Source organism: Ascaphus truei, unplaced genomic scaffold, assembly GCF_040206685.1.
Source record: "Ascaphus truei isolate aAscTru1 unplaced genomic scaffold, aAscTru1.hap1 HAP1_SCAFFOLD_391, whole genome shotgun sequence".
Lineage (NCBI taxonomy): Eukaryota > Metazoa > Chordata > Amphibia > Anura > Ascaphidae > Ascaphus > Ascaphus truei.
This window is the reverse complement of record NW_027456721.1, coordinates 270,661-298,162: the sequence shown is the minus strand read 5'-3', so window position 1 is coordinate 298,162 and position 27,502 is coordinate 270,661. Positions and strand designations below refer to the sequence as shown.

At 51.8% G+C, this 27,502-nt stretch overlaps 1 protein-coding gene across 1 annotated transcript in view; it reads left to right on the top strand.

Annotated features, from left to right (window-relative positions):
- Positions 1 to 3,719: 3,719 nt before the first annotated feature.
- Positions 3,720 to 27,502, top strand: part of LOC142483909 (uncharacterized) — a 41,414-nt gene continuing 17,631 nt past the window's right edge. Inside the window, exon 1 of the mRNA XM_075583830.1 lies at positions 3,720 to 3,753. Within this exon, the coding sequence (XP_075439945.1) occupies positions 3,720 to 3,753 (34 nt within the window). The remainder of the gene's footprint in view (positions 3,754 to 27,502) is intronic.

The window sequence follows — 27,502 nt, the reverse complement described above, 5'->3', positions numbered from 1 at the left end:
AGAGGGGGCGTCCTGACACTGGTTAATGGGTACAGAATCATTCACATCTGGGTTTTTTTTTGTTCGATTGAGGTGTACACACACACACACACACACACACACACACACTCTCTCTCTAATGGTAGTAAAGTATAAGTGTACTACAATAAATAAACTGATCTATATATATATATATATATATATTAAAAAAAAATATGTGTCCCGGTTTTTCATTTTCAAAATCTGGTCACCCTACGTGTATTACTACTGTGAAGCGCTATGTACCTTAATGGCGCTATATAAATAAAGACATACAATACAATACAATTGCTGGCGCTTACGCCGTCGTCCTTAATTTTTGGGGCCTTGCTCTCCCGCGCTGCCTCCTGCTTTGTACCGCTTGGCCTAGCCTTAAGTGACCGGTTAATCACATACCGGTTTTGTGAAATTGCGCTGCGCTCTCAGACGCTGAAATGTCGCTGTCACTATCTGAGTCGCTATTACCCGTACTAGACTAGGATTTATTTCCTTACCTGGAATCTCGTTGCTCGGGTTAGTACCCTGCGCTGACCTGGCCTGAAGCGCGGCGACTGGCCTCGGCGTCTGTCCCCCTCCTCGCCATGCGTCGGTGAAGGTGAGTAGGGGTCCTGGTCCCCATTCCATGCGTGCAATGACCAGTCATTGGCCGTCGCTTCCTGCGAAAACTGACAGGACCCCATGCAGGATCCCGGGGCTGGGTCGCCTTAAATCCTCTCCCCCCACCCCCGCCGGTGACAGAGCAGAACGCCCATCTGTTAATCTGCCCGACACAGCGTGGCCCATGGGTGGGAGGGGCAGGGGCCCCACGGTGGCTGGGGTAGTTATACACCAGACCGCCCGCGCCCCTGCCAGCTGGAGGTAAGTAGGTGGGGTGGTTGGGTATGGCCTGTGGCGGTATGTAGTATGTTGGTGTTTCACGGTAGTTACCCCGCTCACAGTCTGCCCTGTACTGTGAGGGGTAAGGGAGTAACCCCGCTCACAGTCTGTCCTGTACTGTGAGGGGTAAGGGTGTAACCCCGCTCACAGTCTGTCCTGTACTGTGAGGGGTAAGGGTGTAACCCCGCTCACAGTCTGTCCTGTACTGTGAGGGGTAAGGGTGTAACCCCGCTCACAGTCTGTCCTGTACTGTGAGGGGTAAGGGTGTAACCCCGCTCACAGTCTGTCCTGTACTGTGAGGGGTAAGGCTGTAACCCCGCTCACAGTCTGTCCTGTACTGTGAGGGGTAAGGGAGTAACCCCGCTCACAGTCTGTCCTGTGAGGGGTAAGGGTGTAACCCCGCTCACAGTCTGTCCTGTACTGTGAGGGGTAAGGGAGTAACCCCGCTCACAGTCTGTCCTGTACTGTGAGGGGTAAGGGTGTAACCCCGCTCACAGTCTGTCCTGTACTGTGAGGGGTAAGGGTGTAACCCCGCTCACAGTCTGTCCTGTACTGTGAGGGGTAAGGGTGTAACCCCGCTCACAGTCTGTCCTGTACTGCGAGGGGTAAGGGAGTAACCCCGCTCACAGTCTGTCCTGTACTGCGAGGGGTAAGGGAGTAACCCCGCTCACAGTCTGTCCTGTACTGCGAGGGGTAAGGGAGTAACCCCGCTCACAGTCTGTCCTGTACTGCGAGGGGTAAGGGTGTAACCCCGCTCACAGTCTGTCCTGTACTGCGAGGGGTAAGGGAGTAACCCCGCTCACAGTCTGTACTGTACTGCGAGGGGTAAGGGTGTAACCCCGCTCACAGTCTGTCCTGTACTGCGAGGGGTAAGGGAGTAACCCCGCTCACAGTCTGTCCTGAACTGCGAGGGGTAAGGGTGTAACCCCGCGAGGGGTAAGGGAGTAACCCCGCTCACAGTCTGTCCTGTACTGTGAGGGGTAAGGGTGTAACCCCGCTCACAGTCTGTCCTGTACTGTGAGGGGTAAGGGTGTAACCCCGCTCACAGTCTGTCCTGTACTGTGAGGGGTAAGGGTGTAACCCCGCTCACAGTCTGTCCTGTAGTGCGAGGGGTAAGAGTGTAACCCCGCTCACAGTCTGCCCTGTACTGCGAGGGGTAAGGGCGTAACCCCGCTCACAGTCTGCCCTGTACTGCGAGGGGTAAGGGTGTAACCCCGCTCACAGTCTGTCCTGTACTGCGAGGGGTAAGGGAGTAACCCCGCTCACAGTCTGTCCTGTACTGCGAGGGGTAAGGGTGTAACCCCGCTCACAGTCTGTCCTGTAGTGTGAGGGGTAAGGGTGTAACCCCGCTCACAGTCTGTCCTGTACTGCGAGGGGTAAGGGTGTAACCCCGCTCACAGTCTGTCCTGTACTGCGAGGGGTAAGGGAGTAACCCCGCTCACAGTCTGTCCTGTACTGCGAGGGGTAAGGGAGTAACCCCGCTCACAGTCTGTCCTGTAGTGCGAGGGGTAAGAGTGTAACCCCGCTCACAGTCTGCCCTGTACTGCGAGGGGTAAGGGTGTAACCCCGCTCACGGTCTGTCCTGTAGTGCGAGGGGTAAGAGTGTAACCCCGCTCACAGTCTGTCCTGTACTGCGAGGGGTAAGGGTGTAACCCCGCTCACGGTCTGTCCTGTAGTGCGAGGGGTAAGAGTGTAACCCCGCTCACAGTCTGTCCTGTACTGTGAGGGGTAAGGCTGTAACCCCGCTCACAGTCTGTCCTGTACTGTGAGGGGTAAGGGAGTAACCCCGCTCACAGTCTGTCCTGTGAGGGGTAAGGGAGTAACCCCGCTCACAGTCTGTCCTGTACTTGAGAACTTGAGGTCGCCCTGCAGTACCGCTAGGGGCCTCATGGTGGCGCTGCTGCAGAGGAGGGCCAAGGTAACAGCCTGCCTCTGCAGACCTGCCTGTGACCTCCTGTCTCTTTAATAAACATGGGGAGGGAGCCTGGGAGCCCGCGCGGGGGAAGAGCGCCCCTCCCTCCCCTGCTGCAGCACACCGGAGGGAGGCGAGCCATGGCGCCGAGGAGCCAGCAGCACCGCACGCAGGTCGGAGGGGTGAGGAGGCTGTGTGGTGGGAGCCGGCGCGTGGCCACCCCCAGCAGAGGGGTAAGCGGCCTGTTGCAGTGGGAGCCGACAGTTGCGCTCCCCGGCCGGCGCACGCGGTGCCCGATAGCCCCCGCGGTCGGGAGAGATGGTAGGGGGGGACCTGGGCATCGGGCGCCCTGCTCGGCGCGCGGCCGTCACCTGCAGAGTGGTGAGCGGGCTGGCGGCGCTGGGGCTGGCGGCGGCAGCACAGGAGCGACCCCCGCCCCCTCCCCGCCGGGACCGCGCTTGGGCAGAGGGAGTAGGGCGCGTGTGGCGGGGCCTCGCCGAAGCGCGAACCGGGAGGGGGGACAGGGCCTGGGAGCAGGGGAAGGAGGGGTGCGGGAATAGAGGCCGGGAGGCCCCGTGGCCCGGCGGGGGAATCAGTAGTGAGGCGGAGGGACCTTGCAGGGGAAAAAGCAGAGGGGTGGGGGGCATAAGGCTGGAGGGGGCCCCAGGGTGGGCGCGGGAGCGTGGTGTGCCTGCACTTGCCGGGGGAGCTGGGAGGGCTGTGGGATGGGGAATGGGGATCCCTACCTGCACCTCAGCGCTGGGATCTGCGCGGGGCAGGGACACTTACCGGCTCCTCCGGTGCCGCAGCATCAGCAGGCTCCTCCGGCTCATGGGTGAGGCTGGCAGGACTCGGGGTCTTCATACAGCGGGGGGCTGCTGTAGTCACTGCGGCCTTCCCTCGCGGTCTTGAAATGGCAGCTCAGCAGCAGCCAGCGTTCCTGCAAGGTAAGGGAGAAAATTCCGTTAGCTCTGTCTCTCTCCCCTGGGGCCCCACTCTTTATACCCTCTCCCCCCTCCCCCTGCATGGGAGGGGACAAGCAGCCTTCCCACTCCGTGTGGGAAGGGGGAGGGGGGTTAGCCGACACCCCCCCCCTACCAGCTCTCGCCAATCAGGACGTCGCAGCCCTTAAGGAGCCTACGACCCCATGCTGGGGCCTCTGCCTCTTCAGCGACACTGCGGGTGTGTAACTAACAAGCAGCGATACTGCGGGTGCGTAACTAACAAGCAGCGTTACTGCGGGTGCGTAACTAACAAGCAGCGATACTGCGGGTGCGTAACTAACAAGCAGCGTTACTGCGGGTGTGTAACTAACAAGCAGCGTTACTGCGGGTGTAATCAAAGATACCTCCCCCCCAGAGACCACTCACGCTTGCCCGTGTGAGTGCACGCAGTATATCTCTGCACTTTTTGATTTATATACAACCGTGTACTTCATAAGTATATTCTGCTTTATCCCTGACGTGTTTATTTTTATCTCATTTCACTCCGAGGACGACATTACAAGCTATCCCTACAGAGAAGACCAGAAAAGTTCCACTTCAGACCAGCGGAGAAGTAAAGTACAAGCGGAAGAAACACAGAAGATACAACAGCAAAAGTAAAGATACCTTGATGTGAAAGCATTTACACAAGGCCGTGTAAGTGTGTATGTTATTTTTACACTGTATTTCACATCACTGTTATTAACCACTTTAGTATCGATATATTTGTTTAGTTCCTCAACCTGTGCTCCCCCATTTTTGTTTGTTTTTGTGTAACTAACAAGCTGCGACACTGCGGGCGTGTAACTAACAAGCAGCGACACTGCGGTGTGTAACTAACAAGCTGCGACACTGCGGGCGTGTAACTAACAAGCAGCGTTACTGCGGGTGTGTGACTGACAAGCAGCGTTACTGCGGGTGTGTGACTAACAAGCAGCGTTACTGCGGGTGTGTGACTAACAAGCAGCGTTACTGCGGGTGTGTGACTAACAAGCAGCGTTACTGCGGGTGTGTGACTAACAAGCAGCGTTACTGCGGGTGTGTGACTAACAAGCAGCGTTACTGCGGGTGTGTGACTAACAAGCAGCGTTACTGCGGGTGAGTGACTAACAAGCAGCGTTACTGCGGGTGAGTAACTAACAAGCAGCGTTACTGCGGGTGCGTGACTAATAAGCAGCGTTACTGCGGGTGCGTAACTAACAAGCAGCGATACTGCGGGTGTGTAACTAACAAGCAGTGATACTGCGGGTGTGTAATTAACAAGCAGCGATACTGCGGGTGTGTAACTAACAAGCAGCGACACTGCGGGTGTGTAACTGACAAGCAGCGATACTGCGGGTGTGTAACTGACAAGCAGCGTTACTGCGGGTGTGTAACTGACAAGCAGCGATACTGCGGGTGTGTAACTGACAAGCAGCGATACTGCGGGTGTGTAACTGACAAGCAGCGTTCCTGCGGGTGTGTAACTGACAAGCAGCGACACTGCGGGTGTGTAACTGACAAGCAGCGTTACTGCGGGTGTGTGACTGACAAGCAGCGTTACTGCGGGTGTGTGACTAACAAGCAGCGTTACTGCGGGTGTGTGACTAACAAGCAGCGTTACTGCGGGTGTGTGACTAACAAGCAGCGTTACTGCGGATGTGTGACTAACAAGCAGCGACACTGCGGTGTGTAACTAACAAGCTGCGACACTGCGGGCGTGTAACTAACAAGCAGCGTTACTGCGGGTGTGTAACTGACAAGCAGCGACACTGCGGTGTGTAACTAACAAGCAGCGTTACTGCGGGTGTGTGACTAACAAGCAGCGTTACTGCGGGTGTGTGACTAACAAGCAGCGTTACTGCGGGTGTGTGACTAACAAGCAGCGTTACTGCGGGTGTGTGACTAACAAGCAGCGTTACTGCGGGTGAGTGACTAACAAGCAGCGTTACTGCGGGTGAGTAACTAACAAGCAGCGTTACTGCGGGTGAGTGACTAACAAGCAGCGTTACTGCGGGTGCGTGACTAATAAGCAGCGTTACTGCGGGTGCGTAACTAACAAGCAGCGATACTGCGGGTGTGTAACTAACAAGCAGTGATACTGCGGGTGTGTAATTAACAAGCAGCGATACTGCGGGTGTGTAACTAACAAGCAGCGACACTGCGGGTGTGTAACTAACAAGCAGCGATACTGCGGGTGTGTAACTGACAAGCAGCGTTACTGCGGGTGTGTAACTGACAAGCAGCGATACTGCGGGTGTGTAACTGACAAGCAGCGATACTGCGGGTGTGTAACTGACAAGCAGCGTTCCTGCGGGTGTGTAACTGACAAGCAGCGACACTGCGGGTGTGTAACTAACAAGCAGCGATACTGCGGGTGCGTAACTAACAAGCAGCGACACTGCGGGTGCGTAACTGACAAGCAGCGACACTGCGGGTGTGTAACTGACAAGCAGCGACACTGCGGGTGTGTAACTGACAAGCAGCGATACTGCGGGTGTGTAACTGACAAGCAGCGTTACTGCGGGTGTGTAACTGACAAGCAGCGTTACTGCGGGTGTGTAACTGACAAGCAGCGATACTGCGGGTGTGTAACTGACAAGCAGCGATACTGCGGGTGTGTAACTGACAAGCAGCGTTACTGCGGGTGTGTAACTGACAAGCAGCGATATTGCGGGTGTGTAACTGACAAGCAGCGATACTGCGGGTGTGTAACTGACAAGCAGCGATACTGCGGGTGTGTAACTGACAAGCAGCGACACTGCGGGTGTGTAACTAACAAGCAGCGATACTGCGGGCGCGTAACTAACAAGCAGCGTTACTGCGGGCGCGTAACTAACAAGCAGCGTTATTGCGGGTGCGTAACTAACAAGCAGCGTTATTGCGGGTGCGTAACTAACAAGCAGCGTTCTGCGGGTGCGTAACTAACAAGCAGCGTTACTGCGGGTGCGTAACTAACAAGCAGCGTTACTGCGGGTGCGTAACTAACAAGCAGCGTTACTGCGGGTGTGTAACCAACAAGCAGCGTTACTGCGAGTGCGTAACTAACAAGCAGCGTTACTGCGGGTGTAATCAAAGATACCTCCCCCCCAGAGACCACTCACGCTTGCCCGTGTGAGTGCACGCAGTATATCTCTGCACTTTTTGATTTAAATACAACCGTCTACTTCATAAGTATATTCTGCTTTATCCCTGACGTGTTTGTTTTTATCTCATTTCACTCCGAGGACGACATTACAAGCTATCCCTACAGAGAAGACCAGAAAAGTTCCACTTCAGACCAGCGGAGAAGTAAAGTACAAGCGGAAGAAACACAGAAGATACAACAGCAAAAGTAAAGATACCTTGATGTGAAAGCATTTACACAAGGCCGTGTAAGTGTTTATGTTATTTTTACACTGTATTTCACATCACAGTTATTAACCACTTTAGTATCGATATATTTGTTTAGTTCCTCAACCTGTGCTCCCCCATTTTTGTTTGTTTTTGTGTAACTAACAAGCTGCGATACTGCGGGTGTGTAACTAACAAGCAGCGACACTGCGGGTGTGTAACTAACAAGCAGCGACACTGCGGGTGTGTAACTAACAAGCTGCGACACTGCGGGTGTGTAACTAACAAGCAGCGACACTGCGGGCGCGTAACTAACAAGCAGCGACACTGCGGGCGTGTAACTAACAAGCAGCGATACTGCGGGTGTGTAACTAACAAGCAGCGATACTGCGGGTGTGTAACTAACAAGCAGCGATACTGCGGGTGTGTAACTAACAAGCAGCGTTACTGCGGGTGCGTAACTAACAAGCATCGATACTGCGGGTGCGTAACTAACAAGCAGCGACACTGCGGGTGCGTAACTAACAAGCAGTGTTACTGCGGGTGTGTGACTAACAAGCAGCGTTACTGCGGGTGAGTGACTAACAAGCAGCGTTACTGCGGGTGAGTAACTAACAAGCAGCGTTACTGCGGGTGTGTGACTAACAAGCAGCGTTACTGCGGGTGCGTAACTAACAAGCAGCGATTCTGCGGGTGTGTAACTAACAAGCAGCGATACTGCGGGTGTGTAACTGACAAGCAGCGATACTGCGGGTGTGTAACTGACAAGCAGCGTTACTGCGGGTGTGTAACTGACAAGCAGCGTTACTGCGGGTGTGTAACTGACAAGCAGCGTTACTGCGGGTGTGTAACTGACAAGCAGCGATACTGCGGGTGTGTAACTGACAAGCAGCGTTACTGCGGGTGTGTGACTAACAAGCAGCGTTACTGCGGGTGTGTGACTAACAAGCAGCGTTACTGCGGGTGTGTGACTAACAAGCAGCGTTACTGCGGGTGTGTGACTAACAAGCAGCGTTACTGCGGGTGAGTGACTAACAAGCAGCGTTACTGCGGGTGCGTAACTAACAAGCAGCGTTACTGCGGGTGTGTAACTAACAAGCAGCGACACTGCGGGCGTGTAACTAACAAGCAGCGACACTGCGGGTGTGTAACTAACAAGCAGCGTTACTGCGGGTGTAATCAAAGATACCTCCCCCCCAGAGACCACTCACGCTTGCCCGTGTGAGTGCACGCAGTATATCTCTGCACTTTTTGATTTATATACAACCGTGTACTTCATAAGTATATTCTGCTTTATCCCTGACGTGTTTATTTTTATCTCATTTCACTCCGAGGACGACATTACAAGCTATCCCTACAGAGAAGACCAGAAAAGTTCCACTTCAGACCAGCGGAGAAGTAAAGTACAAGCGGAAGAAACACAGAAGATACAACAGCAAAAGTAAAGATACCTTGATGTGAAAGCATTTACACAAGGCCGTGTAAGTGTTTATGTTATTTTTACACTGTATTTCACATCACAGTTATTAACCACTTTAGTATCGATATATTTGTTTAGTTCCTCAACCTGTGCTCCCCCATTTTTGTTTGTTTTTGTGTAACTAACAAGCTGCGATACTGCGGGTGTGTAACTAACAAGCAGCGACACTGCGGGTGTGTAACTAACAAGCAGCGACACTGCGGGTGTGTAACTAACAAGCTGCGACACTGCGGGTGTGTAACTAACAAGCAGCGACACTGCGGGCGCGTAACTAACAAGCAGCGACACTGCGGGCGTGTAACTAACAAGCAGCGATACTGCGGGTGTGTAACTAACAAGCAGCGATACTGCGGGTGTGTAACTAACAAGCAGCGATACTGCGGGTGTGTAACTAACAAGCAGCGTTACTGCGGGTGCGTAACTAACAAGCATCGATACTGCGGGTGTGTAACTAACAAGCAGCGACACTGCGGGTGCGTAACTAACAAGCAGTGTTACTGCGGGTGTGTGACTAACAAGCAGCGTTACTGCGGGTGAGTGACTAACAAGCAGCGTTACTGCGGGTGAGTAACTAACAAGCAGCGTTACTGCGGGTGTGTGACTAACAAGCAGCGTTACTGCGGGTGCGTAACTAACAAGCAGCGATTCTGCGGGTGTGTAACTAACAAGCAGCGATACTGCGGGTGTGTAACTGACAAGCTGCGACACTGCGGGCGTGTAACTAACAAGCAGCGACACTGCGGGTGTGTAACTAACAAGCAGCGACACTGCGGGTGCGTAACTGCGGGTGCGTAACTAACAAGCAGCGACACTGCGTGTGTGTAACTAACAAGCAGCGTTACTGCGGGTGCGTAACTAACAAGCAGCGACACTGCGGGTGCGTAACTAACAAGCAGCGACACTGCGGGTGTGTAACTAACAAGCAGCGTTACTGCTGGTGTGTAACTAACAAGCAGCGTTACTGCGTGTGTGTAACTAACAAGCAGCGTTACTGCGGGCGTGTGACTAACAAGCAGCGACACTGCGGGTGCGTAACTAACAAGCAGCGTTACTGCGGGTGCGTAACTAACAAGCAGCGACACTGCGGGTGCGTAACTAACAAGCAGCGATACGGCGGGTGTGTAACTAACAAGCAGCGACACTGCGGGTGTGTAACTAACAAGCAGCGTTCCTGCGGGTGTGTAACTAACAAGCAGCGTTCCTGCGGGTGCGTAACTAACAAGCAGCGTTAGTGCGGGTGTGTAACTAACAAGCAGCGTTAGTGCGGGTGCGTAACTAACAAGCAGCGTTAGTGCGGGTGCGTAACTAACAAGCAGCGATACTGCGGGTGTGTAACTAAAAAGCAGCGACACTGCGGGTGTGTAACTAACAAGCAGCGTTCCTGCGGGTGTGTAACTAACAAGCAGCGACACTGCGGGTGTGTAACTAACAAGCAGCGATACTGCGGGTGTGTAACTAACAAGCAGCGATACTGCGGGTGTGTAACTAACAAGCAGCGATACTGCGGGTGCGTAACTAACAAGCAGCGATATTGCGGGTGCGTAACTAACATGCAGCGATATTGCGGGTGTGTAACTAACAAGCAGCGATACTGCGGGTGCGTAACTAACAAGCAGCGTTACTGCGGGTGCGTAACTAACAAGCAGCGACACTGCGGGTGCGTAACTAACAAGCAGCGACACTGCGGGTGTGTAACTAACAAGCTGCGACACTGCGGGCGTGTAACTAACAAGCAGCGTTATTGCAGGTGCGTAACTAACAAGCAGCGTTATTGCGGGTGCGTAACTAACAAGCAGCGTTCTGCGGGTGCGTAACTAACAAGCAGCGTTACTGCGGGTGCGTAACTAACAAGCAGCGTTACTGCGGGTGCGTAACTAACAAGCAGCGTTACTGCGGGTGTGTAACCAACAAGCAGCGTTACTGCGGGTGTGTAACTAACAAGTAGCGATACTGCGGGTGTAATCAAAGATACCTCCCCCCCAGAGACCACTCACGCTTGCCCGTGTGAGTGCACGCAGTATATCTCTGCACTTTTTGATTTAAATACAACCGTCTACTTCATAAGTATATTCTGCTTTATCCCTGACGTGTTTGTTTTTATCTCATTTCACTCCGAGGACGACATTACAAGCTATCCCTACAGAGAAGACCAGAAAAGTTCCACTTCAGACCAGCGGAGAAGTAAAGTACAAGCGGAAGAAACACAGAAGATACAACAGCAAAAGTAAAGATACCTTGATGTGAAAGCATTTACACAAGGCCGTGTAAGTGTTTATGTTATTTTTACACTGTATTTCACATCACAGTTATTAACCACTTTAGTATCGATATATTTGTTTAGTTCCTCAACCTGTGCTCCCCCATTTTTGTTTGTTTTTGTGTAACTAACAAGCTGCGATACTGCGGGTGTGTAAATAACAAGCAGCGACACTGCGGGTGTGTAACTAACAAGCTGCGACACTGCGGGCGTGTAACTAACAAGCAGCGACACTGCGGGCGCGTAACTAACAAGCAGCGACACTGCGGGCGTGTAACTAACAAGCAGCGATACTGCGGGTGTGTAACTAACAAGCAGCGATACTGCGGGTGTGTAACTAACAAGCAGCGATACTGCGGGTGTGTAACTAACAAGCAGCGTTACTGCGGGTGCGTAACTAACAAGCATCGATACTGCGGGTGTGTAACTAACAAGCAGCGACACTGCGGGTGCCTAACTAACAAGCAGCGTTACTGCGGGTGTGTAACTAACAAGCAGCGTTACTGCGGGTGTGTGACTAACAAGCAGCGTTACTGCGGGTGTGTGACTAACAAGCAGCGTTACTGCGGGTGTGTGACTAACAAGCAGCGTTACTGCGGGTGTGTGACTAACAAGCAGCGTTACTGCGGGTGTGTGACTAACAAGCAGCGTTACTGCGGGTGTGTGACTAACAAGCAGCGTTACTGCGGGTGTGTGACTAACAAGCAGCGTTACTGCGGGTGTGTGACTAACAAGCAGCGTTACTGCGGGTGTGTGACTAACAAGCAGCGTTACTGCGGGTGAGTGACTAACAAGCAGCGTTACTGCGGGTGAGTAACTAACAAGCAGCGACACTGCGGGTGTGTGACTAACAAGCAGCGTTACTGCGGGTGTGTAACTGACAAGCAGCGATACTGCGGGTGTGTAACTGACAAGCAGCGACACTGCGGGTGCGTAACTAACAAGTAGCGTTACTGCGGGTGTGTAACTAACAAGCAGCGTTACTGCTGGTGTGTAACTAACAAGCAGCGTTACTGCGTGTGTGTAACTAACAAGCAGCGATACTGCGGGTGTGTAACTAACAAGCAGCGACACTGCGGGTGTGTAACTAACAAGCAGCGATACTGCGGGTGTGTAACTAACAAGCAGCGATACTGCGGGTGTGTAACTAACAAGCAGCGATACTGCGGGTGCGTAACTAACAAGCAGCGTTACTGCGGGTGCGTAACTAACAAGCAGCGACACTGCGGGTGCGTAACTAACAAGCAGCGATACGGCGGGTGTGTAACTAACAAGCAGCGACACTGCGGGTGTGTAACTAACAAGCAGCGATACTGCGGGTGTGTAACTAACAAGCAGCGTTACTGCGGGTGTGTAACTAACAAGCAGCGTTACTGCGGGTGCGTAACTAAGAAGCAGCGTTTCTGCGGGTGCGTAACTAACAAGCAGCGTTACTGCGGGTGCGTAACTAACAAGCAGCGACACTGCGGGTGTGTAACTGACAAGCAGCGACACTGCGGGTGTGTAACTGACAAGCAGCGACACTGCGGGTGTGTAACTGACAAGCAGCGACACTGCGGGTGCGTAACTAACAAGCAGCGTTACTGCGGGTGTGTAACTAACAAGCAGCGATACTGCGGGTGCGTAACTAACAAGCAGCGTTACTGCGGGTGCGTAACTGACAAGCAGCGTTACTGCGGGCGTGTAACTAACAAGAAGCGATACTGCGGGCGCGTAACTAACAAGCAGCGTTACTGTGGGTGCGTAACTAACAAGCAGCATTATTGCGGGTGCGTAACTAACAAGCAGCGTTACTGCGGGTGCGTAACTAACAAGCAGCGTTACTGCGGGTGTGTAACTAACAAGCAGCGATACTGCGGGTGTGTAACTAACAAGCAGCGACACTGCGGGTGGGTAACTAACAAGCAGCGTTACTGCGGGCGTGTAAGTTACAAGCAGCGACACTGGGGGTGTGTAACTAACAAGCAGCGACACTGCGGGTGCGTAACTAACAAGCAGCGACACTGCGGGTGCGTAACTAACAAGCAGCGACACTGCGGGTGCGTAACTAACAAGCAGCGTTACTGCGGGTGCGTAACTAACAAGCAGGGACACTGCGGGTGCGTAACTAACAAGCAGGGACACTGCGGGTGCGTAACTAACAAGCAGCATTACTGCGGGTGCGTAACTGACAAGCAGCGTTACTGCGGGTGTGTAACTGACAAGCAGCGTTACTGCGGGCGTGTAACTAACAAGAAGCGATACTGCGGGCGTGTAACTAACAAGCAGCGATACTGCGGGCGCGTAACTAACAAGCAGCGTTACTGTGGGTGCGTAACTAACAAGCAGCATTATTGCGGGTGCGTAACTAACAAGCAGCGTTACTGCGGGTGCGTAACTAACAAGCAGCGTTACTGCGGGTGTGTAACTAACAAGCAGCGATACTGCGGGTGTGTAAATAACAAGCAGCGACACTGCGGGTGGGTAACTAACAAGCAGCGTTACTGCGGGCGTGTAAGTTACAAGCAGCGACACTGGGGGTGTGTAACTAACAAGCAGCGACACTGCGGGTGCGTAACTAACAAGCAGCGACACTGCGGGTGCGTAACTAACAAGCAGCGACACTGCGGGTGCGTAACTAACAAGCAGCGTTACTGCGGGTGTGTAACTAACAAGCAGCGACACTGCGGGCGTGTAACTAACAAGCAGCGACACTGCGGGTGTGTAACTAACAAGCAGCGACACTGCGGGTGTAATCAAAGATACCTCCCCCCCAGAGACCACTCACGCTTGCCCGTGTGAGTGCACGCAGTATATCTCTGCACTTTTTGATTTTTATACAACCGTCTACTTCATAAGTATATTCTGCTTTATCCCTGACGTGTTTGTTTTTATCTCATTTCACTCCGAGGACGACATTACAAGCTATCCCTACAGAGAAGACCAGAAAAGTTCCACTTCAGACCAGCGGAGAAGTAAAGTACAAGCGGAAGAAACACAGAAGATACAACAGCAAAAGTAAAGATACCTTGATGTGAAAGCATTTACACAAGGCCGTGTAAGTGTTTATGTTATTTTTACACTGTATTTCACATCACAGTTATTAACCACTTTAGTATCGATATATTTGTTTAGTTCCTCAACCTGTGCTCCCCCATTTTTGTTTGTTTTTGTGTAACTAACAAGCTGCGACACTGCGGGCGTGTAACTAACAAGCAGCGACACTGCGGGTGTGTAACTAACAAGCTGCGACACTGCGGGCGTGTAACTAACAAGCAGCGACACTGCGGGTGTGTAACTAACAAGCAGCGACACTGCGGGTGCGTAACTGCGGGTGCGTAACTAACAAGCAGCGACACTGCGGGTGCGTAACTAACAAGCAGCGACACTGCGGGTGCGTAACTAACAAGCAGCGACACTGCGGGTGCGTAACTAACAAGCAGCGTTACTGCGGGTGTGTAACTAACAAGCAGCGACACTGCGGGCGTGTAACTAACAAGCAGCGACACTGCGGGTGTGTAACTAACAAGCAGCGACACTGCGGGTGCGTAACTAACAAGCAGCGACACTGCGGGTGTGTAACTAACAAGCAGCGTTACTGCTGGTGTGTAACTAACAAGCAGCGTTACTGCTGGTGTGTAACTAACAAGCAGCGTTACTGCGGGTGTGTAACTAACAAGCTGCGACACTGCGGGCGTGTAACTAACAAGCAGCGACACTGCGGGCGCGTAACTAACAAGCAGCGACACTGCGGGCGTGTAACTAACAAGCAGCGATACTGCGGGTGTGTAACTAACAAGCAGCGATACTGCGGGTGTGTAACTAACAAGCAGCGATACTGCGGGTGTGTAACTAACAAGCAGCGTTACTGCGGGTGCGTAACTAACAAGCAGCGATACTGCGGGTGTGTAACTAACAAGCAGCGACACTGCGGGTGCGTAACTAACAAGCAGTGTTACTGCGGGTGTGTAACTAACAAGCAGCGTTACTGCGGGTGTGTAACTAACAAGCAGCGTTACTGCGGGTGTGTAACTGACAAGCAGCGTTACTGCGGGTGTGTAACTGACAAGCAGCGTTACTGCGGGTGTGTAACTGACAAGCAGCGATACTGCGGGTGTGTGACTGACAAGCAGCGTTACTGCGGGTGTGTGACTAACAAGCAGCGTTACTGCGGGTGTGTGACTAACAAGCAGCGTTACTGCGGGTGTGTGACTAACAAGCAGCGTTACTGCGGGTGTGTGACTAACAAGCTGCGACACTGCGGTGTGTAACTAACAAGCTGCGACACTGCGGGCGTGTAACTAACAAGCAGCGTTACTGCGGGTGTGTAACTGACAAGCAGCGATACTGCGGGTGTGTAACTGACAAGCAGCGTTACTGCGGGTGTGTGACTAACAAGCAGCGTTACTGCGGGTGTGTGACTAACAAGCAGCGTTACTGCGGGTGTGTGACTAACAAGCAGCGTTACTGCGGGTGTGTGACTAACAAGCAGCGTTACTGCGGGTGTGTGACTAACAAGCAGCGTTACTGCGGGTGTGTGACTAACAAGCAGCGTTACTGCGGGTGTGTGACTAACAAGCAGCGTTACTGCGGGTGTGTGACTAACAAGCAGCGTTACTGCGGGTGTGTGACTAACAAGCAGCGTTACTGCGGGTGAGTGACTAACAAGCAGCGTTACTGCGGGTGAGTAACTAACAAGCAGCGTTACTGCGGGTGTGTGACTAACAAGCAGCGTTACTGCGGGTGTGTAACTGACAAGCAGCGATACTGCGGGTGTGTAACTGACAAGCAGCGACACTGCGGGTGCGTAACTGCGGGTGCGTAACTAACAAGCAGCGTTACTGCGGGTGTGTAACTAACAAGCAGCGTTACTGCTGGTGTGTAACTAACAAGCAGCGTTACTGCTGGTGTGTAACTAACAAGCAGCGTTACTGCGTGTGTGTAACTAACAAGCAGCGACACTGCGGGTGTGTAACTAACAAGCAGCGACACTGCGGGTGTGTAACTAACAAGCAGCGATACTGCGGGTGTGTAACTAACAAGCAGCGATACTGCGGGTGCGTAACTAACAAGCAGCGTTACTGCGGGTGCGTAACTAACAAGCAGCGACACTGCGGGTGCGTAACTAACAAGCAGCGATACGGCGGGTGTGTAACTAACAAGCAGCGACACTGCGGGTGTGTAACTAACAAGCAGCGATACTGCGGGTGTGTAACTAACAAGCAGCGATACTGCGGGTGTGTAACTAACAAGCAGCGTTACTGCGGGTGCGTAACTAAGAAGCAGCGATACTGCGGGTGTGTAACTAACAAGCAGCGACACTGCGGGTGGGTAACTAACAAGCAGCGTTACTGCGGGCGTGTAAGTTACAAGCAGCGACACTGGGGGTGTGTAACTAACAAGCAGCGACACTGCGGGTGCGTAACTAACAAGCAGCGACACTGCGGGTGTAATCAAAGATACCTCCCCCCCAGAGACCACTCACGCTTGCCCGTGTGAGTGCACGCAGTATATCTCTGCACTTTTTGATTTTTATACAACCGTCTACTTCATAAGTATATTCTGCTTTATCCCTGACGTGTTTGTTTTTATCTCATTTCACTCCGAGGACGACATTACAAGCTATCCCTACAGAGAAGACCAGAAAAGTTCCACTTCAGACCAGCGGAGAAGTAAAGTACAAGCGGAAGAAACACAGAAGATACAACAGCAAAAGTAAAGATACCTTGATGTGAAAGCATTTACACAAGGCCGTGTAAGTGTTTATGTTATTTTTACACTGTATTTCACATCACAGTTATTAACCACTTTAGTATCGATATATTTGTTTAGTTCCTCAACCTGTGCTCCCCCATTTTTGTTTGTTTTTGTGTAACTAACAAGCTGCGACACTGCGGGCGTGTAACTAACAAGCAGCGACACTGCGGGTGTGTAACTAACAAGCTGCGACACTGCGGGCGTGTAACTAACAAGCAGCGACACTGCGGGTGTGTAACTAACAAGCAGCGACACTGCGGGTGCGTAACTGCGGGTGCGTAACTAACAAGCAGCGACACTGCGGGTGCGTAACTAACCAGCAGCGTTACTGCGGGTGTGTAACTAACAAGCAGCGTTACTGCTGGTGTGTAACTAACAAGCAGCGTTACTGCTGGTGTGTAACTAACAAGCAGCGTTACTGCGGGTGTGTAACTAACAAGCAGCGATACTGCGGGTGTGTAACTAACAAGCAGCGACACTGCGGGTGTGTAACTAACAAGCAGCGACACTGGGGGTGTGTAACTAACAATTAGCGTTACTGCGGGTGTGTAACTAACAAGCAGCGATACTGCGGGCGTGTAACTAACAAGCAGCGATACTGCGGGCGCGTAACTAACAAGCAGCGTTACTGTGGGTGCGTAACTAACAAGCAGCGATACTGCGGGTTTGTAACTAACAAGCAGCGATACTGCGGGTGTGTAACTAACAAGCAGCGATACTGCGGGTGTGTAACTAACAAGCAGCGATACTGCGGGTGTGTAACTAACAAGCAGCGATACTGCGGGTGTGTAACTAACAAGCGGCGATACTGCGGGTGTGTAACTAACAAGCAGCGATACTGCAGCGATACTGCGGGTGTGTAACTAACAAGCAGCGACACTGCGGGTGTGTAACTAACAAGCAGCGATACTGCGGGTGTGTAACTAACAAGCAGCGATACTGCGGGTGTGTAACTAACAAGCGGCGATACTGCGGGTGTGTAACTAACAAGCAGCGATACTGCGGGTGTGTAACTAACAAGCGGCGATACTGCGGGTGTGTAACTAACAAGCAGCGATACTGCAGCGATACTGCGGGTGTGTAACTAACAAGCAGCGACACTGCGGGTGTGTAACTAACAAGCAGCGACACTGCGGGCGTGTAACTAACAAGCAGCGACACTGCGGGCATGTAACTAACAAGCAGCGACACTGCGGGCGTGTAACTAACAAGCAGCGACACTGCGGGCGTGTAACTAACAAGCAGCGATACTGCGGGCGTGTAACTAACAAGCAACGATCGTGCGGGTGTGTAACTAACAAGCAGCGTTTCTGCGGGTGCGTAACTAACAAGCAGCGATACTGCGAGTGTGTAACTAACAAGCAGCGTTACTGCGGGTCTGTAACTAACAAGCAGCGATACTGCGGGTGTGTAACTAACAAGCAGCGTTACTGCGGGTGTGTAACTAACAAGCAGCGTTACTGCGGGTGTGTAACTAACAAGCAGCGTTACTGCGGGTGTGTAACTAACAAGCAGCGTTACTGCGGGTGTGTAACTAACAAGCAGCGATACTGCGGGTGCGTAATTAACAAGCAGCGACACTGCGGGTGCGTAACTAAGATGCAGCGTTTCTGCGGGTGCGTAACTAACAAGCAGCGTTACTGCGGGTGCGTAACTAACAAGCAGCGACACTGCGGGTGTGTAACTGACAAGCAGCGACACTGCGGGTGTGTAACTGACAAGCAGCGACACTGCGGGTGTGTAACTGACAAGCAGCGATACTGCGGGTGTGTAACTAACAAGCAGCGACACTGCGGGTGTGTAACTAACAAGCAGCGACACTGCGGGTGCGTAACTAACAAGTAGCGATACTGCGGGTGTGTAACTAAAAACCAGCGATACTGCGGGTGTGTAACTAACAAGCAGCGTTACTGCGGGTGTGTAACTAACAAGCAGCGTTACTGCGGGTGTGTAACTAACAAGCAGCGTTACTGCGGGTGTGTAACTAACAAGCAGCGTTACTGCGGGTGTGTAACTAACAAGCAGCGACACTGCGGGTGCGTAACTAACAAGCAGCGACACTGCGGGTGTGTGACTAACAAGCAGCGACACTGCGGGTGTGTGACTAACAAGCAGCGTTCCTGCGGGTGTGTAACTGACAAGCAGCGATACTGCGGGTGTGTAACTGACAAGCAGCGTTACTGCGGGTGTGTGACTAACAAGCAGCGTTACTGCGGGTGTGTGACTAACAAGCAGCGTTACTGCGGGTGTGTGACTAACAAGCAGCGTTACTGCGGGTGTGTGACTAACAAGCAGCGTTACTGCGGGTGTGTGACTAACAAGCAGCGTTACTGCGGGTGTGTGACTAACAAGCAGCGTTACTGCGGGTGTGTGACTAACAAGCAGCGTTACTGCGGGTGTGTGACTAACAAGCAGCGTTACTGCGGGTGAGTGACTAACAAGCAGCGTTACTGCGGGTGAGTAACTAACAAGCAGCGTTACTGCGGGTGAGTAACTAACAAGCAGCGTTACTGCGGGTGCGTGACTAATAAGCAGCGTTACTGCGGGTGCGTAACTAACAAGCAGCGATACTGCGGGTGTGTAACTAACAAGCAGTGATACTGCGGGTGTGTAATTAACAAGCAGCGATACTGCGGGTGTGTAACTAACAAGCAGCGATACTGCGGGTGTGTAACTGACAAGCAGCGTTACTGCGGGTGTGTAACTGACAAGCAGCGATACTGCGGGTGTGTAACTGACAAGCAGCGATACTGCGGGTGTGTAACTGACAAGCAGCGTTCCTGCGGGTGTGTAACTGACAAGCAGCGTTCCTGCGGGTGTGTAACTGACAAGCAGCGATACTGCGGGTGTGTAACTGACAAGCAGCGTTCCTGCGGGTGTGTAACTGACAAGCAGCGTTACTGCGGGTGTGTAACTGACAAGCAGCGATACTGCGGGTGTGTAACTGACAAGCAGCGATACTGCGGGTGTGTAACTGACAAGCAGCGACACTGCGGGTGTGTAACTAACAAGCAGCGATACTGCGGGCGCGTAACTAACAAGCAGCGTTACTGTGGGCGCGTAACTAACAAGCAGCGTTATTGCGGGTGCGTAACTAACAAGCAGCGATACTGCGGGTGCGTAACTAACAAGTAGCGTTATTGCGGGTGCGTAACTAACAAGCAGCGTTCTGCGGGTGCGTAACTAACAAGTAGCGTTACTGCGGGTGCGTAACTAACAAGCAGCGACACTGCGGGTGTGTAACTAACAAGCAGCGATACTGCGCGTGTGTAACCAACAAGCAGCGACACTGCGGGCGTGTAACTAACAAGCAGCGTTACTGCGGGTGCGTAACTAACAAGCAGCGTTACTGCGGGTGTGTAACTAACAAGCAGCGACACTGCGGGTGTAATCAAAGATACCTCCCCCCCAGAGACCACTCACGCTTGCCCGTGTGAGTGCACGCAGTATATCTCTGCACTTTTTGATTTAAATACAACCGTCTACTTCATAAGTATATTCTGCTTTATCCCTGACGTGTTTGTTTTTATCTCATTTCACTCCGAGGACGACATTACAAGCTATCCCTACAGAGAAGACCAGAAAAGTTCCACTTCAGACCAGCGGAGAAGTAAAGTACAAGCGGAAGAAACACAGAAGATACAACAGCAAAAGTAAAGATACCTTGATGTGAAAGCATTTACACAAGGCCGTGTAAGTGTTTATGTTATTTTTACACTGTATTTCACATCACAGTTATTAACCACTTTAGTATCGATATATTTGTTTAGTTCCTCAACCTGTGCTCCCCCATTTTTGTTTGTTTTTGTGTAACTAACAAGCTGCGATACTGCGGGTGTGTAACTAACAAGCAGCGACACTGCGGGTGTGTAACTAACAAGCAGCGACACTGCGGGTGTGTAACTAACAAGCTGCGACACTGCGGGCGTGTAACTAACAAGCAGCGACACTGCGGGCGCGTAACTAACAAGCAGCGACACTGCGGGTGCGTAACTGCGGGTGCGTAACTAACAAGCAGCGACACTGCGTGTGTGTAACTAACAAGCAGCGTTACTGCGGGTGTGTAACTAACAAGCAGCGATACTGCGGGTGTGTAACTAACAAGCAGCGACACTGCGGGTGCGTAACTAACAAGCAGCGACACTGCGGGTGTGTAACTAACAAGCAGCGTTACTGCTGGTGTGTAACTAACAAGCAGCGTTACTGCGTGTGTGTAACTAACAAGCAGCGTTACTGCGGGTGTGTAACTAACAAGCAGCGATACTGCGGGTGCGTAACTAACAAGCAGCGTTACTGCGGGTGCGTAACTAACAAGCAGCGACACTGCGGGTGCGTAACTAACAAGCAGCGATACGGCGGGTGTGTAACTAACAATCAGCGACACTGCGGGTGTGTAACTAACAAGCAGCGATACTGCGGGTGTGTAACTAAAAAGCAGCGACACTGCGGGTGTGTAACTAACAAGCAGCGATACTGCGGGTGTGTAACTAACAAGCAGCGTTACTGCGGGTGTGTGACTAACAAGCAGCGTTACTGCGGGTGCGTAACTAACAAGCAGCGATTCTGCGGGTGCGTAACTAACAAGCAGCGATACTGCGGGTGTGTAACTGACAAGCAGCGATACTGCGGGTGTGTAACTGACAAGCAGCGTTACTGCGGGTGTGTAACTGACAAGCAGCGTTACTGCGGGTGTGTAACTGACAAGCAGCGTTACTGCGGGTGCGTAACTAACAAGCAGCGTTACTGCGGGTGTGTAACTAACAAGCAGCGTTACTGCGGGTGTGTAACTAACAAGCAGCGACACTGCGGGCGTGTAACTAACAAGCAGCGACACTGCGGGTGTGTAACTAACAAGCAGCGTTACTGCGGGTGTAATCAAAGATACCTCCCCCCCAGAGACCACTCACGCTTGCCCGTGTGAGTGCACGCAGTATATCTCTGCACTTTTTGATTTATATACAACCGTGTACTTCATAAGTATATTCTGCTTTATCCCTGACGTGTTTATTTTTATCTCATTTCACTCCGAGGACGACATTACAAGCTATCCCTACAGAGAAGACCAGAAAAGTTCCACTTCAGACCAGCGGAGAAGTAAAGTACAAGCGGAAGAAACACAGAAGATACAACAGCAAAAGTAAAGATACCTTGATGTGAAAGCATTTACACAAGGCCGTGTAAGTGTTTATGTTATTTTTACACTGTATTTCACATCACAGTTATTAACCACTTTAGTATCGATATATTTGTTTAGTTCCTCAACCTGTGCTCCCCCATTTTTGTTTGTTTTTGTGTAACTAACAGGCTGCGACACTGCGGGCGTGTAACTAACAAGCAGCAACACTGCGGTGTGTAACTAACAAGCTGCGACACTGCGGGCGTGTAACTAACAAGCAGCGACACTGCGGGTGTGTAACTAACAAGCAGCGACACTGCGGGTGCGTAACTGCGGGTGCGTAACTAACAAGCAGCGACACTGCGTGTGTGTAACTAACAAGCAGCGTTACTGCGGGTGTGTAACTAACAAGCAGCGATACTGCGGGTGTGTAACTAACAAGCAGCGACACTGCGGGTGCGTAACTAACAAGCAGCGACACTGCGGGTGTGTAACTAACAAGCAGCGTTACTGCTGGTGTGTAACTAACAAGCAGCGTTACTGCGTGTGTGTAACTAACAAGCAGCGTTACTGCGGGTGTGTAACTAACAAGCAGCGATACTGCGGGTGCGTAACTAACAAGCAGCGACACTGCGGGTGCGTAACTAACAAGCAGCGATACGGCGGGTGTGTAACTAACAAGCAGCGACACTGCGGGTGTGTAACTAACAAGCAGCGATACTGCGGGTGCGTAACTAACAAGCATCGATACTGCGGGTGCGTAACTAACAAGCAGGGACACTGCGGGTGCGTAACTAACAAGCAGGGACACTGCGGGTGCGTAACTAACAAGCAGCGTTAGTGCGGGTGCGTAACTAACAAGCAGCGTTAGTGCGGGTGCGTAACTAACAAGCAGCGTTAGTGCGGGTGCGTAACTAACAAGCAGCGATACTGCGGGTGTGTAACTAAAAAGCAGCGACACTGCGGGTGTGTAACTAACAAGCAGCGATACTGCGGGTGTGTAACTAACAAGCAGCGACACTGCGGGTGTGTAACTAACAAGCAGCGATACTGCGGGTGTGTAACTAACAAGCAGCGATACTGCGGGTGTGTAACTAACAAGCAGCGATACTGCGGGTGCGTAACTAAGAAGCAGCGTTTCTGCGGGTGCGTAACTGACAAGCAGCAATACTGCGGGTGTGTAACTGACAAGCAGCGACACTGCGGGTGCGTAACTAACAAGCAGCGTTACTGCGGGTGTGTAACTGACAAGCAGCGTTACTGCGGGTGTGTAACTAACAAGCAGCGATACTGCGGGTGTGTAACTAACAAGCAGCGACACTGCGGGTGGGTAACTAACAAGCAGCGTTACTGCGGGCGTGTAAGTTACAAGCAGCGACACTGGGGGTGTGTAACTAACAAGCAGCGACACTGCGGGTGCGTAACTAACAAGCAGCGACACTGCGGGTGCGTAACTAACAAGCAGCGACACTGCGGGTGCGTAACTAACAAGCAGCGTTACTGCGGGTGTGTAACTAACAAGCAGCGACACTGCGGGCGTGTAACTAACAAGCAGCGACACTGCGGGTGTGTAACTAACAAGCAGCGACACTGCGGGTGTAATCAAAGATACCTCCCCCCCAGAGACCACTCACGCTTGCCCGTGTGAGTGCACGCAGTATATCTCTGCACTTTTTGATTTTTATACAACCGTCTACTTCATAAGTATATTCTGCTTTATCCCTGACGTGTTTGTTTTTATCTCATTTCACTCCGAGGACGACATTACAAGCTATCCCTACAGAGAAGACCAGAAAAGTTCCACTTCAGACCAGCGGAGAAGTAAAGTACAAGCGGAAGAAACACAGAAGATACAACAGCAAAAGTAAAGATACCTTGATGTGAAAGCATTTACACAAGGCCGTGTAAGTGTTTATGTTATTTTTACACTGTATTTCACATCACAGTTATTAACCACTTTAGTATCGATATATTTGTTTAGTTCCTCAACCTGTGCTCCCCCATTTTTGTTTGTTTTTGTGTAACTAACAAGCTGCGACACTGCGGGCGTGTAACTAACAAGCAGCGACACTGCGGGTGTGTAACTAACAAGCTGCGACACTGCGGGCGTGTAACTAACAAGCAGCGACACTGCGGGTGTGTAACTAACAAGCAGCGACACTGCGGGTGCGTAACTGCGGGTGCGTAACTAACAAGCAGCGACACTGCGGGTGCGTAACTAACAAGCAGCGACACTGCGGGTGCGTAACTAACAAGCAGCGACACTGCGGGTGCGTAACTAACAAGCAGCGTTACTGCGGGTGTGTAACTAACAAGCAGCGACACTGCGGGCGTGTAACTAACAAGCAGCGACACTGCGGGTGTGTAACTAACAAGCAGCGACACTGCGGGTGCGTAACTAACAAGCAGCGACACTGGGGGTGTGTAACTAACAAGCAGCGTTACTGCTGGTGTGTAACTAACAAGCAGCGTTACTGCTGGTGTGTAACTAACAAGCAGCGTTACTGCGGGTGTGTAACTAACAAGCAGCGATACTGCGGGTGTGTAACTAACAAGCAGCGACACTGCGGGTGTGTAACTAACAAGCAGCGACACTGGGGGTGTGTAACTAACAATTAGCGTTACTGCGGGTGTGTAACTAACAAGCAGCGATACTGCGGGCGTGTAACTAACAAGCAGCGATACTGCGGGCGCGTAACTAACAAGCAGCGTTACTGTGGGTGCGTAACTAACAAGCAGCGATACTGCGGGTTTGTAACGAACAAGCAGCGATACTGCGGGTGTGTAACTAACAAGCAGCGATACTGCGGGTGTGTAACTAACAAGCGGCGATACTGCGGGTGTGTAACTAACAAGCAGCGATACTGCAGCGATACTGCGGGTGTGTAACTAACAAGCAGCATTACTGCGGGTGTGTAACTAACAAGCAGCGACACTGCGGGTGTGTAACTAACAAGCAGCGACACTGCGGGCGTGTAACTAACAAGCAGCGACACTGCGGGCGTGTAACTAACAAGCAGCGACACTGCGGGCGTGTAACTAACAAGCAGCGACACTGCGGGCGTGTAACTAACAAGCAGCGATACTGCGGGCGTGTAACTAACAAGCAACGATCATGCGGGTGTGTAACTAACAAGCAGCGTTTCTGCGGGTGCGTAACTAACAAGCAGCGATACTGCGAGTGTGTAACTAACAAGCAGCGTGACTGCGGGTCTGTAACTAACAAGCAGCGATACTGCGGGTGTGTAACTAACAAGCAGCGTTACTGCGGGTGTGTAACTAACAAGCAGCGTTACTGCGGGTGTGTAACTAACAAGCAGCGTTACTGCGGGTGTGTAACTAACAAGCAGCGTTACTGCGGGTGTGTAACTAACAAGCAGCGATACTGCGGGTGCGTAATTAACAAGCAGCGACACTGCGGGTGCGTAACTAAGTTGCAGCGTTTCTGCGGGTGCGTAACTAACAAGCAGCGTTAATGCGGGTGCGTAACTAACAAGCAGCGACACTGCGGGTGTGTAACTGACAAGCAGCGACACTGCGGGTGTGTAACTGACAAGCAGCGACACTGCGGGTGTGTAACTGACAAGCAGCGACACTGCGGGTGTGTAACTGACAAGCAGCGACACTGCGGGTGTGTAACTGACAAGCAGCGATACTGCGGGTGTGTAACTAACAAGCAGCGACACTGCGGGTGTGTAACTAACAAGCAGCGACACTGCGGGTGCGTAACTAACAAGTAGCGATACTGCGGGTGTGTAACTAAAAACCAGCGATACTGCGGGTGTGTAACTAACAAGCAGCGTTACTGCGGGTGTGTAACTAACAAGCAGCGTTACTGCGGGTGTGTAACTAACAAGCAGCGTTACTGCGGGTGTGTAACTAACAAGCAGCGACACTGCGGGTGCGTAACTAACAAGCAGCGACACTGCGGGTGTGTGACTAACAAGCAGCGACACTGCGGGTGTGTGACTAACAAGCAGCGTTCCTGCGGGTGTGTAACTGACAAGCAGCGATACTGCGGGTGTGTAACTGACAAGCAGCGTTACTGCGGGTGTGTGACTAACAAGCAGCGTTACTGCGGGTGTGTGACTAACAAGCAGCGTTACTGCGGGTGTGTAACTAACAAGCAGCGTTACTGCGGGTGAGTGACTAACAAGCAGCGTTACTGCGGGTGCGTAACTAACAAGCAGCGTTACTGCGGGTGTGTAACCAACAAGCAGCGTTACTGCGTGTGTGTAACTAACAAGCAGCGACACTGCGGGTGTGTAACTAACAAGCAGCGATACTGCGGGTGCGTAACTAACAAGCAGCGTTACTGCGGGTGTGTAACTAACAAGCAGCGTTACTGCTGGTGTGTAACTAACAAGCAGCGTTACTGCGGGTGTGTAACTAACAAGCAGCGTTACTGCGGGTGTAATCAAAGATACCTCCCCCCCAGAGACCACTCACGCTTGCCCGTGTGAGTGCACGCAGTATATCTCTGCACTTTTTGATTTAAATACAACCGTCTACTTCATAAGTATATTCTGCTTTATCCCTGACGTGTTTGTTTTTATCTCATTTCACTCCGAGGACGACATTACAAGCTATCCCTACAGAGAAGACCAGAAAAGTTCCACTTCAGACCAGCGGAGAAGTAAAGTACAAGCGGAAGAAACACAGAAGATACAACAGCAAAAGTAAAGATACCTTGATGTGAAAGCATTTACACAAGGCCGTGTAAGTGTTTATGTTATTTTTACACTGTATTTCACATCACAGTTATTAACCACTTTAGTATCGATATATTTGTTTAGTTCCTCAACCTGTGCTCCCCCATTTTTGTTTGTTTTTGTGTAACTAACAAGCTGCGACACTGCGGGTGTGTAACTAACAAGCAGCGACACTGCGGGTGTGTAACTAACAAGCTGCGACACTGCGGGCGTGTAACTAACAAGCAGCGACACTGCGGGCGCGTAACTAACAAGCAGCGACACTGCGGGCGTGTAACTAACAAGCAGCGATACTGCGGGTGTGTAACTAACAAGCAGCGATACTGCGGGTGTGTAACTAACAAGCAGCGATACTGCGGGTGTGTAACTAACAAGCAGCGTTACTGCGGGTGCGTAACTAACAAGCAGCGATACTGCGGGTGTGTAACTAACAAGCAGCGACACTGCGGGTGCGTAACTAACAAGCAGTGTTACTGCGGGTGTGTAACTAACAAGCAGCGTTACTGCGGGTGTGTAACTAACAAGCAGCGTTACTGCGGGTGTGTAACTGACAAGCAGCGTTACTGCGGGTGTGTAACTGACAAGCAGCGTTACTGCGGGTGTGTAACTGACAAGCAGCGATACTGCGGGTGTGTGACTGACAAGCAGCGTTACTGCGGGTGTGTGACTGACAAGCAGCGTTACTGCGGGTGTGTGACTAACAAGCAGCGTTACTGCGGGTGTGTGACTAACAAGCAGCGTTACTGCGGGTGTGTGACTAACAAGCTGCGACACTGCGGTGTGTAACTAACAAGCTGCGACACTGCGGGCGTGTAACTAACAAGCAGCGTTACTGCGGGTGTGTAACTGACAAGCAGCGATACTGCGGGTGTGTAACTGACAAGCAGCGTTACTGCGGGTGTGTGACTAACAAGCAGCGTTACTGCGGGTGTGTGACTAACAAGCAGCGTTACTGCGGGTGTGTGACTAACAAGCAGCGTTACTGCGGGTGTGTGACTAACAAGCAGCGTTACTGCGGGTGTGTGACTAACAAGCAGCGTTACTGCGGGTGTGTGACTAACAAGCAGCGTTACTGCGGGTGTGTGACTAACAAGCAGCGT